This window comes from Rissa tridactyla, chromosome 2 (assembly GCF_028500815.1).
Source record: "Rissa tridactyla isolate bRisTri1 chromosome 2, bRisTri1.patW.cur.20221130, whole genome shotgun sequence".
NCBI lineage: Eukaryota > Metazoa > Chordata > Aves > Charadriiformes > Laridae > Rissa > Rissa tridactyla.
The window spans coordinates 50,334,911-50,352,081 of NC_071467.1; the positions used below are offsets into that span (position 1 = coordinate 50,334,911).

The 17,171-nt window shown below is 41.3% G+C and overlaps 1 protein-coding gene across 3 annotated transcripts in view; it reads right to left on the bottom strand.

Moving 5' to 3' along the window:
• The window catches only part of TAF4B (TATA-box binding protein associated factor 4b), an 81,620-nt gene that overhangs the window by 55,514 nt on the left and 8,935 nt on the right, over positions 1 to 17,171 (bottom strand). For all 3 annotated transcript variants that reach the window (XR_008464990.1, XR_008464991.1, XM_054192342.1), the window contains exons 2-6: positions 8,139 to 8,287; positions 7,292 to 7,399; positions 2,931 to 3,098; positions 2,701 to 2,823; positions 447 to 536 (exon numbers count right to left, since the gene is read on the bottom strand). Coding sequence is in view for 1 of the 3 variants with exons in the window: in XM_054192342.1 (XP_054048317.1) it covers positions 447 to 536; positions 2,701 to 2,823; positions 2,931 to 3,098; positions 7,292 to 7,399; positions 8,139 to 8,287 (638 nt within the window). In the remaining 2 variants the exon portion in view is untranslated. The remainder of the gene's footprint in view (positions 1 to 446; positions 537 to 2,700; positions 2,824 to 2,930; positions 3,099 to 7,291; positions 7,400 to 8,138; positions 8,288 to 17,171) is intronic.

Consider the following 17,171-nt stretch of genomic DNA (forward strand, 5'->3'; position numbering starts at 1 on the left):
CCTTTCTGCAGAAAGGGGTGGGGAATTTTTCTGCCTCCAGTTAAACACAAACCAGCAGACAGACGAATACTAGCTTGACGTAGATTCTGTAAGCTTAAATACTGCATGAGCTGTGCACAGCCACTGTTGTCAGCCTTCTGTATTAGAACTCAGAATAGCTATAGTTTTGATGAAAAAATAAGAGGTCACCTTTGTATAGCTGCTCTACTGTAGATGCACCAGTGTCCAAAACATTAGTCTCCACTAACGACTAGAGGGTAATTACTCTCGTATTTAAGAACGCAGCATAAATTACTCCTCCCTCCCCCCAAAAATTGTCTTTCTGAGAGCAACAGTCAAACAGGGCTAGGTTAAACACCATTTTCTCAACTGAATGCTGTGCCTTTCTCCTTTCCTTTTATGGTCCTCCTCTCTCCCCTCACTGAATACCACAGTCAGACACTTACCTTGAGAAAAGGAACTAAATACGGTTGCGGAGACGACTTGAGCTCTATGTATAGTTTTTTTGTAAATTCTTCTGGTTCAATTTTTGCTTCCTAAGAGGAAAGTATAATTACAATAGTAAATTATAACTATAAATCTACGTGGCTTTTTTTCCAGGTGTATCAAAAATTCATGGAAATTTACATTATCATGGAATTGCTCAATGTCAATACTCAAATTTTTCTTCCTCTTACAATTTCAAACAGCAGGTTTTAGGACAGAATGACCTTGTAATTTAGATACAGTATTATAAAATTAAATTACTTTCTTAAACTCCAGGCAGGTAACACACTTAAGGATACTTGTTCAAACACCTCACTGAAGTGAGCTGATAGAAACAAGTTTATAAGTAGCACTGAGTAGCGGATGAGTACCTCATTGTTACGCAGAAATATTTAAAATCCATCCCAAGTACTTTTATTCTGTAAAGGTTGTTTATCTGCATAAAGATGAATTTAAAGAGACTGGAGACAAAAGACAACTTAGTAGTTTTTGTAAGACAATTCTAGCCTAATGCATACATAGCATAAGAAAGCAGAACACTTAACATCGCCTTTCAAAAGCTGGAGAAACTGAGCATCCCTTCTGCATACGGCTTTGGTAACAGTCCTCTGGCTTGCAGCATACAGTCTCCTTTCTCAATGCTCTGTCCCAACACAAACACCTGACTCAAGGGCTTGGGAGGGTTAGGAAGCTGCAGCAGACTTCTGAGATGCCCCCCTCACTCGCTACTTCAGTGCCACCACGACAGGGCTAAGGCGGTGGATAGCCCCAGACGCTGCTGCCCGTTCTCACCCTCCCAAGTGAGACCCTGCCACAGAGTCACCAAGAACATTACCTCCTCTAAGAAGGTACACACACAGAAGGAGAAGGGACCCCCAGCACCAATCTCTGTCTCCACAGAGAAATTACTCCTCTCGCCCATATTCTCCTCCAGAACATCCATTACAAGGAGCTACATGACCAGAGCAGGGGTTTTAAGGCCTATATATCCACAAACAAACGTAACTTACAGCAGCTCTCCTATTTAGTCATTTGATCCACTGCCTGTTAAGTCTCACTGAGCTGTGGATACAGGTCACCGAGGTCTCACTGATACAGATGCAGGCATTTGGTACACTACATCTCAGTACATACACTGCGCTTGACACCCACTTCATGAGATGCTGCCTTAAGGACCATTTTACTTCACAGCTGTCATTTACTCATTTCCCTCATACACATGAAACAATTTATTTCACATTTAAATCTTATACATGTACTGAATGGCAGAAGAACAGCATTTTTAAAATACTACAAAAAGCAAACAAGTGCACAGTTAATGATGTATTAATGTTGGGCAACAACTGTTCTTAAAAAAAAATAATAATAAAGAGTACTGTAAGCACAAGAAGGAACAATTCTAGCATTTTCCTATAGAAGCAAGGTATATAGTCCAGCAGGGACACAGAGACAGAGGAACCAAATTTTTGCAAGGCTACATCCTCCAACAATCTGCTCTCTTAAATTAGACCTCTGTCTACACCACACTTTTCTAGACTGAGAAGTCCTTTGGTACCACTAGCAAAGCCATCCCCCTCCATCAGCCCACAGCCTTCTGCTACAGTGGAACAACAAAACAGCAGCAGCGGTCAAATGCCAAGACAAGAAGTGGCAGGAGAAATCGTTACCAAGAAAACCCAGCTGTGCTGGGGTACAGCACAAAACAGCATACGGAAGCCACCTGCGAGGAGAGAGAGAGGTTGGCAGCCACAACGTTATTTTCTCCATCCCATTGTCTAAAGACATAGATAATGTCATGCTTGTTCCACTGGAGCTTCACTGTCAACCTGTAAGTCAGTTCTGCCTCGGAGTAAAGCAGTGGCATGGACTTAGTGCTGCACTACAACCTCCACAGTAATACCCTTGCCACTGAGGGCTCAAAACTACACTAACATGAAAAAAAAAAGCAGCTCAGACCCAGAAGCTGTGTTATCACTATCAGCTCCTCCTGCTGTCACTTACCTTGTGCACAAGCTGAAACAGGAATGTTGGGGGGAAAAATACAACATGGGATACAGATAAAATAAGTTATAATGTAAGACTTGAAAAAGGTCAGACGTACTCTGCCACAAATCAAACTTTTCAGCTGTTTAAAAAAAAAAAGTGACAAGGAACAAAACTATGATTAAGTCAATGTCAAAAATGATGCAGACTTTGCTTAAAAAAAAGTCTCACCAATAGATTTTGCACCAGATTCTTCACATTCTGCCCCATCTCAGGGGCTTGAGGTCCGCTAGATGCCAGTTTTATTAATGTAGCAAGAAAATTCTTGCATTTCTTCACATTCTCTAGCATCTCCTAGCGTGGAAATAAAGAGAGGACTGTTAGATGTTGCATTGGCTCTCCAACCTCTGATGAATATAGAGAATGTTAATTTTTAATTAAAAACTTTTTTTTTTCCTTACTGTAGAAGCGCTGGTCTGTGCTACTGTTGTGCCCTCTGCTTTCACAGAGACTGCCTTTTGGGAGATAGCTTGTGCAGGTGGTCCTGTAACTGGAAGTTTTACAGGTGTTCCAGTACTCGAAGGCTTTACAGCAGTAACTGTAGTAACGCTAGCTGTTGCAGCTGCTGGCTGAAAAGAAAAATTAACACTTTTTAACCAAAGACTAACGTGACAAACATACTGTATTCTGCTAGCGTATAAGGTAGCACCCTCCCTCCACAGTACTATTTAAAACATAAACAATTTTTATTTTGTTTTTAAAGTTTGGATTCCTTTGCTTTGAGAGGCTTTATTTAATACAGGAAGTGACAGAACCTCCACAGCCATAATTCTGATTTTAAACCAAGGGCAGGGGGAAGAAATGACAAAGGCTTACCCAGACTGAAGCACTGCTTGAAACTTCAAGTGAAGAGAGAAAGGTAAAACTGTCTTGAAGAAACCAATAGATTAACCTTGCCAGGCTCCTACAGTCTAAGACTAATGAATTTTGGACAATGCTAAGCCAGGTGATAGTACTCTGAAGATAAATATGACCTTAAGTGATTATTTATCTTCCTTTCTTCCCCTGCAGCTCCTCTCCTGATTGCAATATTCCCTTACTCTTCCTATCACACACGCGCTAGGCAAAAAATGTTGTGTCCACTTTGGAAGGATGCATGTGCCAGCAGAAGCAGCCAGCTGAGCAAACGCAACTAACAAGTTCTTCCTGCTTTTTCCTTGTGGGCAGCAATTTGAATATCTCTCTCCTCTGCTCAGACATAAAACTTCACAAAATTCAGTTATTTTAAGACCTCTTTTGAAAATCTCATTAGAATTTACCACCAGATTCAGCAGCTCCAGCAACAGGAGATTAATGAAAGTTTAGAAAAAGGAAGAACACAATTACCTCTCTCCTTTGCAAACCAGGCTAAATAGTAGTTTCCAGAGGAAAATCTACTCAACTGAAGTATTTCTACTTCAGCTTTAAAAGAAAAACAAACAAACAACCCTACACTGAAAAAAACCACAACGCAGTTCTGATACAACAGAATACAATATGACTACAAGACTTTGCCTCTACAAAAACCACTACTATCGATTTCTCAACTTGAAAACTAAAAAGCCAGACTGAACCTGCAAGATACAGAAATAAGCAAAAGTTTCAGGTTAGCATTTGAAACCTCAAGCTAGGTGTCATTTTTCCTCCAAACCTCTCAAGGGAAAGGGAAAGTCTGGTTTTGTAGATCAAATTCTGGGTTCAGATCTGTGCAACACAATTGCTTTCAATGACTCTTAACACACTTAAACACCACAGTTTATTCCAGTAATCACAAATTAATACTTGCTAATTGCATTAATGATAACACAGTAGCACAAGAGCCCAACTTACCCTACCATGGATAAAATAAAAACTAATCAGAGGTGGACAGACATAATGGAGAATATCAAAGGGCTTTTAAGTCTTTCAGGATAGGGAAAATTAGCGAGTAAAGTTTTAAAGCTAAAGCAAACCACTCACACTTTTGTAGTTTATTTATAAATTATTTTTTCCCTGGGTGCCCCCCCCCTCCCCAAAGCTGCTGCCAGCTTGACATGAAAGAAGCAGGCAGCTACCAGAAAGCCTTCCAGCTTAGGCTCCCAGTGCTGGTAACACTTTAATAGCTCTCTGCAGGATCTTTGCCACCACCGCTGCCTCTTCCAAGGATGAGGCTCAACAGCTCTAAGACCACAGGGAGGCAAACTGGGCACAAGAATCCCACAAACAGATGGACGGGAGGAAGACGGAAGGGGACAGAGTACAGATCTGTCAAGCTGCAATGCCCTGGGCTTTTAAAAGCTGAAAACACAAGGTTCACAGGAGCTGATCTCTTGCAAATTCCAGTGTGTTTACACATCAAGACCAGAACGGCGTTTTAGCAGCTGAGGGAGGGAACAACAGGAGGTCTGCTGGACCCTTTTCCCAGGAAGATGAATATATGGGAATTAACTTCTGTCGTCTGCCCTCAACCTTTTTCACTACTGACAATTCTCATTCTCACTTCGAGCAACTGAGAAACAGTCACCACAAAAAAATGGCACTAATCCTGCATATTTTGCAGTCATTTCAAGAGAAGTAGTGCTCTGCATCTAAATGAAAGTGCCCCAGCATGATGCTAATTAGATACTTTGCGGCTTCCTTATCCCATCTGGGAAGAAGGTAAAAAATAAGCGTGCAGGTATTTTGTCTAAACTCAGAGCTTAAACATTCAGGAATGACAACAAATGGAAATATTTTTTGTAGATGAGGAGAATAATCCTGGAGTTCCGTAGATAGTCGTGTTCCAAGTTTGCACAGGACAGAAGACAGACAACCAAGCCAAGGATTATTTCCTCTCTGCTATCTCCCACTTTTTGTGATGACATCATACTTCTACACCAACACTCCTCTTCTGTGACCTCAAAAAAACCTGTCAAGACTAACAATTACAAGTTCTTCTATGACTAATGAAGGAAATGGCTGCCAAGGCAGTCAGACCCAAGGGCTCTTCCGTTCTTTTCCCAGACAGTTCCTGCAACCTTACACACGGACTTCCTTGTCAGCACTCTTCCCTTGTCCACCCCAGGGTGAAGAATGAAGTGGACCTGTGATGGCAGGATGTATCCACATTACACTTATTTACTCTTTATCGTATTACACTACTTATTTTTCTGAGAGTCATCCTTCCTGTTGTTTAAATCCAACATTAGAAGTGTTCAAGATTATACAACTAAAAAAATATGGCTTACAAAAAATACTCCATGTCTACCTCTTTAAATATCTTAGACGAACACAAGTTAAACCGACTACATCAAAACTGAACTAAGAAAGTACAAAAGAACCAAGTCAAAGGCAGATGTAAGTTAAAAAAAGAAGTTAATAGCATGATGAATCTCAATGTTTATCCACATGAGAGTGTGAGGATGCAGGCAGCTTCATCCATCAGATGGAAGAAATCTTTACCTTTGTCTCTTGTAGTGCAAGGATAGTACACTAGATGACTAGTGCTTTTATATTCTAAAGATCTCTATGCAGAGATCACAAGCGTGTGGTTTGCAAGCTAGTATTCCAAAATAAAAGTGGGTAAGGAATACTTGCTACTGTTTATCTTAGACACCAAGCATATGTTGTTTCCACTCTAAGCAAAATATAAAGTGTATTAAGAGAGGCCTCTGGGTTTTCCCCTTTAGCCCCAACATTACCCATCTGCAGTAAGAAGGAGGAGAGAAAAAGATCACAGACAGAGCTGTGAGTAGTTTTCAGTTGCTGATACAGAAGAACAGCAGGAGGACAAATTTTTAAGTCAAACTGTTAGTTACCGCTGTCAGCGAACATATCCTCCAATCCTTCAAACACCCTCAAGGTCAAGAACATACATCCGGTGTGGGTTTTTTTAATGACTGATCCTGCTCACTTACTGAGTGTTTGGTCAACCACAACAGCTCAGTCTCCTTCAAGCTCTTGCTCACAAAAGAGGAGCTATGTACAAGCCAGACTTCTTCCCGATTTCTCCTCCAGGTTACAAGGAGAACAGAATATTTTAGCGGCAGAAAGAAGCAGTTTTCTTTTCATCACACATACTTATCCAGAACTCTGGTCCCCAAGACACAGGAAAAACCTGTATCTAGGAGAAGTCTCATACTCTACCGGTAGCAAAAGCCTCTTCAGAAGAGTCCTACAACATTTTTCTCTGGAAAAAAGAGAAATGAGACCTAGGAAATAAGACAAAAAACACTACCTAAAAATAATGAGGCATTTCCAACCACTGTATATTTGCAGTCATATCTGTGGAACCTATCTGCCAAATTCGATTAGAGAACAGAGGTCTTCAAGTATGACCTTCCTCCAGCTTTTAATGAGGGGAAAAAAATGCAGACATGAAAAACAGCTTGACTGGTGCAAACAGCTCATTTTCCCCTCAGCATCATCACAGGTATACTTTTTTTTCCTTAAGGAATCAGGGAACCCAAACAGGAGAAAGCATTAGGATGTCTCCATCTCCCAGAAAAGCTTCAGCTAGAGCCTGAAGAAGCTGTGTCATAGGGTACAAAAGCAGTGGAAATGGCTCTCTGAACTATTTATTTTATCCATTGTTCATGCTCTTTCTACTGCAGTGAGAGAAGATGATCTGACACACGCTGGCAGAAGCATAATTAAATTATGCACTTAAAAAAAGACATTCAGGAAAGAATTTATCATGAGGACAAAAGTTACCAGCTAAGTGAAAACCAGATTAGAGTTCGAAATAACAAGAACGCATCCATATTTTCTTCAGTTCTCTCTGTCACTTATTCTTATTCCACCTCACTCTAAGCTTGCCACCTACCTGTATTACAGCAGGTGGCTGAACAGTAGAAGCCACAGCATTTGTTGTTTGAGATAATGGTTTCACAGAAGTAGCTGCTACTTTCTTTAGTAACTGGGTGCCAGAATTCTTTAAAAAAAAAAAAAAAATTTAAACACATGCGGAGAACAGCTGTCAGACAAGTCAATGACAAAACAGACACTGAAGTTAGAACCTGCTCTTGTTCAATATAAACCAAGACACCAACTCTTACAGTAACAATAGAGGTATCATTCACATAGCCCATACAGTTTAAACACTGTTCAACAAAGTTGAACGCTCAAGAAAAGATTCAGAGACATTTAGACACATCCCGTATCACAACAAAATGGTTAAAGGATGAGTATGTTGACAAGACCTATGCAGATTGCTACCTTTTTTGTACCTGTTCTTACTCTCGCATGCAGACATTACAAGAGATGGAGGTAAAAAGTCAGCAGAGCTCATGAAAGAAGGAACATCCCAGCGACATAGGAAAGGTCTTCAGCTTCACTCAGCTTCAGAGAAGAATCCCACCATCACAAGGTGTCAGTTACTAGCAGTCACCATTCAGGTAGGGGGTTGTTTTTCTTTTTGTTTTGTTTTTTCTTAAAACCCTTTACATCATCATCATAGAGGAATTTCTTAATTTGAACTATACGATATGTAATGACCAACAGCTGTTTCAAACTGAGAAGGCAAAGCACAGTGATGTTTACGTGCAAACCCAAACCCCATCATGCTGTTCAGAAAGCATCCAAATGCTTATTTAACCCTCCACAAGTTATTTGGAGGGTTACATACTAGGTGACATACAGCTACATCAAATTAAAGCTATGAGAGAAGTTACCTGTACAGCACGTATTGTGATTGCAGGTGTGCTGGTCAGTACGGATGGTCTCACGCTTGTGTTATTTTGTGGCTCACTCGGAGCTCGAGCTATTGCTTGCTGAGATACTAGCATTAGTTGGCCATTACTGCTTCTGATAAGAACAGTTCCTGTTGGAGAAAAACATCCAGACTGTTAGAAATTTAGCAATATTATGGCTTTTCTATGCTTCTGTGGAAGAAATAACTAGAACACATTGATAAGATAGTGTAATATTTAGTTTCTTACTCCAAGAAGCAGCTGCCAAGAAACGTAAGAGCTAAGTGTACATCAGCTTTACTCTGCACAGCCACATCAAAACACCATGTGCATACAAGATGCAAAATGGCAAAGCAGTTCATCATTTGAGTTAAAAAGCTATTTTGGACACTAAAAAGATGGACACCACACACACTCTGAGATTACTTTAACAGTAACTTCTTTAAGCAGTTCTTCAACCCACAAAATTCATCACCACTATCAGACTTGGCTGCCTCTGTACATTTTCACTTTCTGAACATTTAGGCACATGCTTACAGGTGAATTAATATATGGCTTAAAGAAAATATGCAATGGGAACTGAAGCCTGATTAATACCAGTTCACCTGCCTATATGAAGACCATCCCCCTGGGTCAAGAGGGCAGTGGTCTCTGCTGAGCCCACTCGGCAGCCCCAATGAAAGCCAAGACCACTCAGACATTTGAAGCTGTCCCTCCCTCAAGGGTCTGTCCAAAAGCATTAAAATGCATGGTTTTAGTGAAAGCAACTTACAGCCAAATAGGGATATTCCAATGGAGAGGGTAAAAAAAAAAAAAAGAAAAAAAAGAAAAAGAAAAAAAATACTTTTCTGCCTTGTTTTTTTTGTTTTCCTTTCAAACCTATGGCTATGTCAGCCCAGCAGGATTCATCTCCTACTACCTTTCTCCTACCCCATCAGCAGTAACGACAAACAATTAAACAGTTAACAAACAATGAGTATATTTACTAAAGCTTTCAAATGAAAATCAGCCTAAGGAGAATCCGGCAGATGCCACAACACAGTCCCATCTTCGCTGCATTTGGAAACCACTCAGCTACCAATGCCGCCTCTGCCTCCTCCTTCTCCCCATCCCCCTAAGGGCTAGGCTCTGGAAAATCCACGTGTTTCATCAGGGTCACAAAAATCCACGTGTTTCATCAGGGTCACAAATACAAAATGCCAGCTGGATCCCTGGTCTCAACGGCTTCAGATCCTTCAAGGGAGCTACAGAGCACCCTACCTTTGCTGGTGCCTCACCTCCTATACCTTCAACAGCAGCTGCTGTAGAGTCCACCACTAAAACCACCATCTTCCAACACCTCCCTCAAGAAAGGCCCTTCGCATAAAAGAAAGGGGGAAGGTACAGGAGAATGCCAGATACCTAACTAAGAGTACCTCACAATTTTTTTGAGGACTGCATTAAACTTTGAATAAAGTTATCCAATACCTGAAGAATCCCATATCTTCCAATACGCACTTACGATCTTTCCTAGCGTAAAACAAGGCTGCATCAATGGAATAATCTTTTTACCATCTGGTTAGTCTGGAAGCTGTAAAAATATTGCTCTAGAACACAGTTTAAAACACTGCTTCTGTCTGAATTTAAATGAATACAACAGGGAGAGCCACAAGCTCTGTGTGTTGGGTTTAAAGAAGAAAAAAAAAAAAGATCAAGCCATAACCACATGCTTAGAAACAGCTTTACATCCTTCACATCTAAAAGCATAGAGGATATTGCAAAACAACACAAAACTTGGTATAAAATTCTTTAACGTCAACATATTGCCATTTACATAGCACACACAAACTGAGACTGCAAGAGTAGCATCTGGAGCGATGCTCTCCTTTCCCAAGCAGCCTTTACTGGATGGGGCAGATGCACAAGACAGTTCCATATGCAGAAAAACACTGTTACTCCATCTGACAACTCAGCTTTCTCCTCCTCCACTGAAGCCTTGACTATAATTATATTTAGGTACAGATGGATCTTTTAATTTAATCAATGAATAGCCGGAATCATACAAAACCTATCCGATTTCTATTTTTCTTTTCATGACATCTTATTTAGACAGTGATTCACAGCATATGATTTATCACCAGTCAAAAAAGGGCATTTTTTCCCTTATTCGCATCACATCCTTATGCAGATCCTAGAGGAAGAGCAAAATCTGATGACACCACACATTTTGATAGCAATAGCATTTGTCTCTGTTCTAGGTCTACATTCAGGGTAGCAGAAGTGTTGCTACTAGAAGTTTTAAGCTTTTCTTTTCTAAGTTTGCTTAAAAATGCCATTGCTAGCTCTGCTTTTTGAAAAGGCACACATAAATTTATCATTGAATTCCTTTAGAGATTTGGAACGCATTAAGTCTTTTGTTTTCATGTATTTGGATATTTTGTCACTACTCATTACATTTGTTCTTTAAGGCAAACTGTCAGAAGCACAATTTCTACTTCTCTGAATCATAGGCTGCATACTAGAAACAGCATTGTTACCAGTCAATTCGATTACAGGGTTGGGGTTTTTTTGCACTACTGTCCTGAAGTTTCAGTTAGCATTTGCCAGAGATGGAGATGCTACTTGAATGGAGATGCTACTTGAAGAGTATCCCATCCTCAAGTCACTTGAATAGGGAGTTTCCAGCAGACTCCACTTGACAGGAAATTAACTCAAGAGACAGAAAACTAGCAAGCTTATGCAAATACAATACAGTCCATATGCAAATATATGAACAACTTTAAAAAAAAAGTAAACAAAAAACAACCACCACAAATATTAATAAGTCCCAGTAGCCCCTTCACATTCTACCACAACTGCAATGATCCCCGACAGCACTATACCCTGAAATATAAATCAACTTTCCTCCTAGTGACAGGATTAGTCAATACAAGGACATCCATACTTCATCAAAACACTGTAAGATAACTTTAGACTTATTCTTGGTGAGAGCATCTACACAAGAAGTCACCTAAGGCCACTTGTCATGGTATAACCCCAGCTGGCAACTAAGCACCACGCAGCCACTTGCTCACTCTCCCCTGGTGGGATGGGGGAGAGAATCCAAAGAGTAAATGTGAGAAAACACTCATGGGTTGAGATAAAGGCATGTCGTGGTTTTGGTCGGATTGGCCAATCAGAACAACAGATGGCCTTTCCAACCCCCCGCATGCCAAGAAAGGAGAGGAAGAGATAAGGAGATTTACGAGTTCAGAAAAAGAACTAAACTACTTTAATGAAAATAATAATAAATAAGAAATTAGTAAATAATAATAGAATAATAAAAATTAAAGAAAAAAGTATACAATGTATACAAAACCGTATCTAGCTCCCAGGATGACAATCGCATCACCAGCAGACACAGGGAAAGTCCCAGACTGGAGTCAGCAACGGACAGGAGCTGAATTCCAGAACTAGAGTGAGGAATGCTCAGATCAGGATCAAAGACAGACGAACAGACAGGGTCCTCCTCAGACATCGGCCACTGAAGAGCGAGCGAGCCAGAGCCGCCTTGCCCCTTTGATCCCTCAGCTTTTATACTGAGCGTGATGCAGATGGGGTGGAATACCCTGTTGGTCAGTTTTGGGTCACCTGTCCCGTCTGCTCCTCCCTGCAGGTGGGACCCCTCTGCGCTTCTCCGCTTCCAACCCTCTAATGGGGCAAAGTTAGCTGACCTTGGTTGTTATAGCAATAAGTATAAGCAAGAGCCTCTGTGCGTACCATTCCTCGGTATAACCAGGTCTTATCACTCTGAGAGTGAACAGTTTCTGAACAACGTGCTGTTAGTTTCAGACTTTAGTCAGTTAGAAGAGGCCCAGCTAAAAAGTAAAATTACAAATCAGAAAATTGGTTCCGTTTTACCTCAAACCAGGACAAGGCAGTTTAACAGGTAGAGCAAAAGCTGTACACACAAGCAAAGCAAAACTAAACAAGGAATTCATTCACCACTTCCCATCAGCAGGCAGGTGTTCGGCCATCTCCAGGAAAGCGGGGCTCTGTCACATGTAACGCTTACTTGGGAAGACAAATGCCATCATGCTGGAAGTCCCCCCTTTCCTTCTTCTTTCCCCTGCTTTATATACTGAGCATGATGTCATCTGGCATGGAATATCCCTTTGGTCAGTTGGGGTCAGCTGTCCTGGCTGTGTCCCCTCCCAAATTCTTGTGCACCCCCAGCCTGCTCGCTGGTGGGGAGGTGTGAGAAGCAGAAAAGGCCTTGGCTCTGTGTAAGCACTGCTCAGCAATAACAAAAACATCTCTGTATTATCAACACCCTTTCCATCACAAATCCAAAACACAGCCCCATACTAGCTACTATGAAGAAAATTAACTCTGCCCCAGCCAAAACCAGCACACCACTCCCGTGCTCATAGCCTTGATTGGAAAATATGACTAAGATGATGCCTGTTTACTTCCATATAAGTTACAGTAAGAACCTGTTCCACTTGGAACAAACAATTTCCCTGTATTTGTTCCACTTGGCAGAATTTTTAATATGGTGGCAGCCTTCTCCTGGCAGTAGCTTTTTGCAGTGGCTAGCAAAATTAGAACTCCAAAACCAATATTATAGTAATCTACTAACTACTGCTTTTGTAGGTTTAATACTGTAAATGCCTGATGCTAGCACAAATAAAGCTGAAGGCAAATTTGAAAGGACCGTCATAGCTACAAATCCATACATCACTTCAAGCATGAAACACAGTTTTGGGCAGTTACAGCCTAACTTCACGAAGTGACAGTAAACTGACACATGGACTTTCTGAAAAAGTCTGAAAGCTGCTGAGAAGGGCATTTATTTTTCACTTCTGGTTGCCGCAATTTACTTATAATTTTTCACAGCTTAAAAATACCCCCAATCTTTTGATAATTCCTTTCTGCCTTGAAACAAATGCAACAACCCAACACTGAAGTCAACAGTGCAGGCTCCAACAGGAGGGACAAGAGGTTTCTTCTGGTGTAAGAAAAGGTTCCAAAGCACTCAAACCCAACGTCTGAAGTCTCATACACCAGGTACAGCTGCACGTGAGTGAAATGAGGGAACAGCAGGTGATGGTAACCTTGAGGTTCTCAATAGAAAGGTCACATAAACAGACTGTGCAGCTACCAAGATGCTACTATCAGAAATGAAGAAAAGATAAGTGGAAGAATCCACATTCTTGACTTGGGGAGGGGGGTAAAAAAAGACAGTATTTCTTATCAAGAGCTGTTTTTACATTCACTGGAAGGCAATTCTTGCTAAACTAAACCTTGAAACAGATCAGGTCTTGCAGTCATTGCAACTCCACAGGAAAATGGGGGGGAGGGCGGGAACGGAACCTCTCAACAGTTGAAACGGTGAAGTTTCAGCTAACACCGCTCAGCACAGCATTTAAAAAACAGAAAAGACATCTTCAATGTCTGGCCTTAAGTTAGTTAAGTAGTTACAGTTGGTGCTGAACAGCAATCAGCCATCTTCATAACACCAAAGGTTCCCTCTTTTGGGCAGCACTTCCAAGAAAGCACCATTTACAGGATACGCGGTTTGATAGTTTTACTGAAGTTGTTTCAGAGAACAGGAAAGACTTTCTCACCACTCATGCACTTTGATAGTAAGAGTAAGGTACAATCCCTTTGTGGCTACAAGACTGTTCCTATTTTCAGATGACGAGCAGAAAACTGAAGTGACCAGTTACCAGCAGGGATTAGTTCTTGCGTGCTTTGCTGGAGGACTTAGGTGTCTCTTGCAGGTTACCAAACAGCCCTTTTTACAATGAATTGAGACTTCTGTCTCTAGATATTCTGCCTGTTCTGACAAAAACATCCTTTGGAAAGTTACTTCTTTTTCTTGACTGCCAGAGAAAGCAGTTAAAATAAAATCCACTATTTCAGCCCTTTGTTCCCTGCAGACCTTCCTTCGGCTGCAATCCTGCAGGAAAGCTGGAAAGGAAGGAACCAACAACTGGAACCCAGCTTGGCTCCCTCCAAAGCTACGCAGAAAGAGCCAAGCTATAGCTTCTCACCTTGAAAAGGTCTCCCTAAAATCTATAACCCTTTCTCTCCAGTGACCTGCCTTCTCCTGGAACAGGGGCTCCAAGAACCATGCCTCCAGAAAGAGCAACCAGCAGCCTCCACACAGAACAGCCTCTACCTAGGCACACCACTAGTGCATGCCATGGAAAACCAGAGGCGTTCTATTAAAATTCCATTTGCTGCTCAAACTTGAGATACCGCCACTGTAAATTTTTGCTGCCCCAGCACCACCAGCCAAGGAAATCCAGCTTTTTCTGAACTTGGTTATAATGCACTTCAAATTTTCTATGCTGTAGCATCTAACCCAGGAACCAAGAAACACAGGTTAGCAGGAGGAGCAGCTTCCAGATACCTCTTCATTGTAACTACTGACAGAGAACCAAAAACTCACCAGAGACATGAACAAGATGCTGTGGGATCATGGTAGAGATCTGTTTATGCCCCTGTACATCAGGCCACCTGCATGGGCTTCACTGTATTTCAGGGAACAGTGTTAAGGAAACCACGCTGTTGTTAATGTAAAGCAGTGCTGCCAACTGAAGCTCAGGGTTTCATCCAGCAGCACTGAACACCAACACATGCTAAAGGCATCCCACCACAAGGGCAACTTCCACCATTAAATTTCTACCACATAAGACAAGCCTGAAGCCATTTCTGAAGGCGGACATCCAGAAGGACTTTCCTGAGATGAACCAGCCAGCAGCTGTGTTCCAGTGGAGATACTCCACATGCTGTTACATCTGAAGCTGAAGTTGTCAAGCCACCACTTCAATTACATGGTTTCCACCACAACTGCTCAACAAAACAGCTCTTTGGAACTGCTGGCTGGGGAGCAACATGAGGAAATGAAAAGAAGTTTCCTGCTCCTAAAATAAAGGACAAGCAAGAACCAACTGCATTAGACCCAACTCAAAAGCTGCTTTCAAAGAAGGGTAAATTTAGTTTATTTCAAAAAAAGGGATGCCTGCATGAGGTATGTCACTTTAACACCAATTAAAAATACAGGGCTAAGTGAGACTTTCAGGTCCCAAATCAATAAGTGAACAGTTTTAACAACAAAAATGTTTTAAAACAACAGTAATGTTTAAGTGCTCTCTGTTCCTAAACAAATCAGATTCTTTCTCTGAACTACTCAAAACAAAGGGATAGCTTTTAAGGCACTTACAAGGTAAGACCACGTTATAAAGGGGGATGCTTTAGTAGGAAACTGAATGGCAGCTAGAAAGGAATCTTGGTTTTAAGTTTCTGAGCCTGACTATTCACGATGACTCGAAATTCAGAAAATAAAGGGTCAAATACTACTAATCCATGCAACAGCTTTGAAAATACTTTTTCCTCTCCAAAAGCATCCTTTAAAAAATATACTTTTTTCTTCTTCAACCCCATTTATTGAGTCCCACACAACAGGTCACTTAAAAGTTCCAAAACCACATTACAGGACTGAATAAGACAGGCAGAAAATGAACATTAGAGACATTGACTGTTTAGGCAGTGATCATATCCAGATGTGTTATGTTGTAGAGTGGCTGTAAAAGACTAAAGAGGCAGAAAGCATTAATGAAATACTGTGAAAAACATGATAGATAAGCTCGATAATGAAGTGACTCAACTTTTACATGATTTAAATATTTTGGGGCTGTATGTTTTCAGATGAAGTATGGACTGTACAACATGGAGGAGAAATACTTATTTCCCATGCCCCTCACTTGATACTTGCGTTTTCCTAGATGTCTACTGCAGATTTCTGTACTGAAGATGAAGAAGCAAAGACAACAGTCCAGTCTGGAGGCAACAGCTAGCTGTGCTTCTCACTGTCTTAGGAATGAAGACAGAATGAAGATCTGGCAACCATCCGAGGTTACCTTGCCACAGGCTCCCAGTGATGAGTTCTAACTTCTATTCTTAAATCAAATACAATTGACTTTGGACAACTGATCTTCTGGGAAGCCACAAAGACTGGCTTTTCTTGAGAAAACATCTCTGATTGCTCTTAGATTTCCCAGACAAGCAGGACAGAGGGCTCATCTACACCACATGGGTCATGTTGGGTTGTTCAGCTTGTACACTACATCCACAAAGTATTTTACTCCATACGACAAATCATTCCAGCCTTCAGAAGTCAATTTTAGTTGATGGAAGAGGAATTCAGCAATGATCAACCCATAATCAACACTGTTATGGCAGCAACCAGAACTACTCACCAGGTGCCCAGGCCCTTAACCAAGATATTCCGTTCACATTTCATTTCACTAACCAAATAATTACACATCCCAGAAATCACCCTCTGCGCCCTTTCCCTCTGTTCCAGGGAAGTTTCTATACCAATAGGTCTTTGTAGCAATGGCTCGGGACCAGTGACTAGCATGTAGATACTGCAGTGTCACAATGAGATGCACAATTTTGAGTTCCAATGAAAGGCACTTCATTTTCCCCACAGACATGTAATTCATTAATTTCTATGTCAAGAGAAAAGTTCAAAGGGCATAATCCCAATATGCTTTCATGCTACAAAAGAACACGGGCTAAATAAAATACAATACAATGTTATACCCACAAATGTTTTATATAAAGAAGCTGATCGCACCTTTGCCAGCTGCACAAATGTCCCACTGCAGATTCTTGTAGGCTCTGGCCTACAACTTTTAAGGTTGCACCAACCTCAGATGTCTGACCGCATCTCACCTTTTCAAAACCAGGGGTTAGCCTTACTCACAGGCATCTCTGTCCAGTTGATAACACTGTTTCACTAGCATTACCATTTCCCAGATTGCCTGGGCTGCTGTGAGCAGCTTTTTAAACCACCACGCACCCACCACTCTGTCACATCAACAGCTCAAGGGGCATACAGCCCCAGCAAAGGTTGCTGCCTCCAGTAACTCCAACCTTTCTCTAGCAATGTTCTGTGCTAACTGTGGGCACCAGCTCCTGAGACATACAGTACAGGCACCGCCTTTCCATGCAGAGGGAGCCAGGAAAGGGATGAAGATA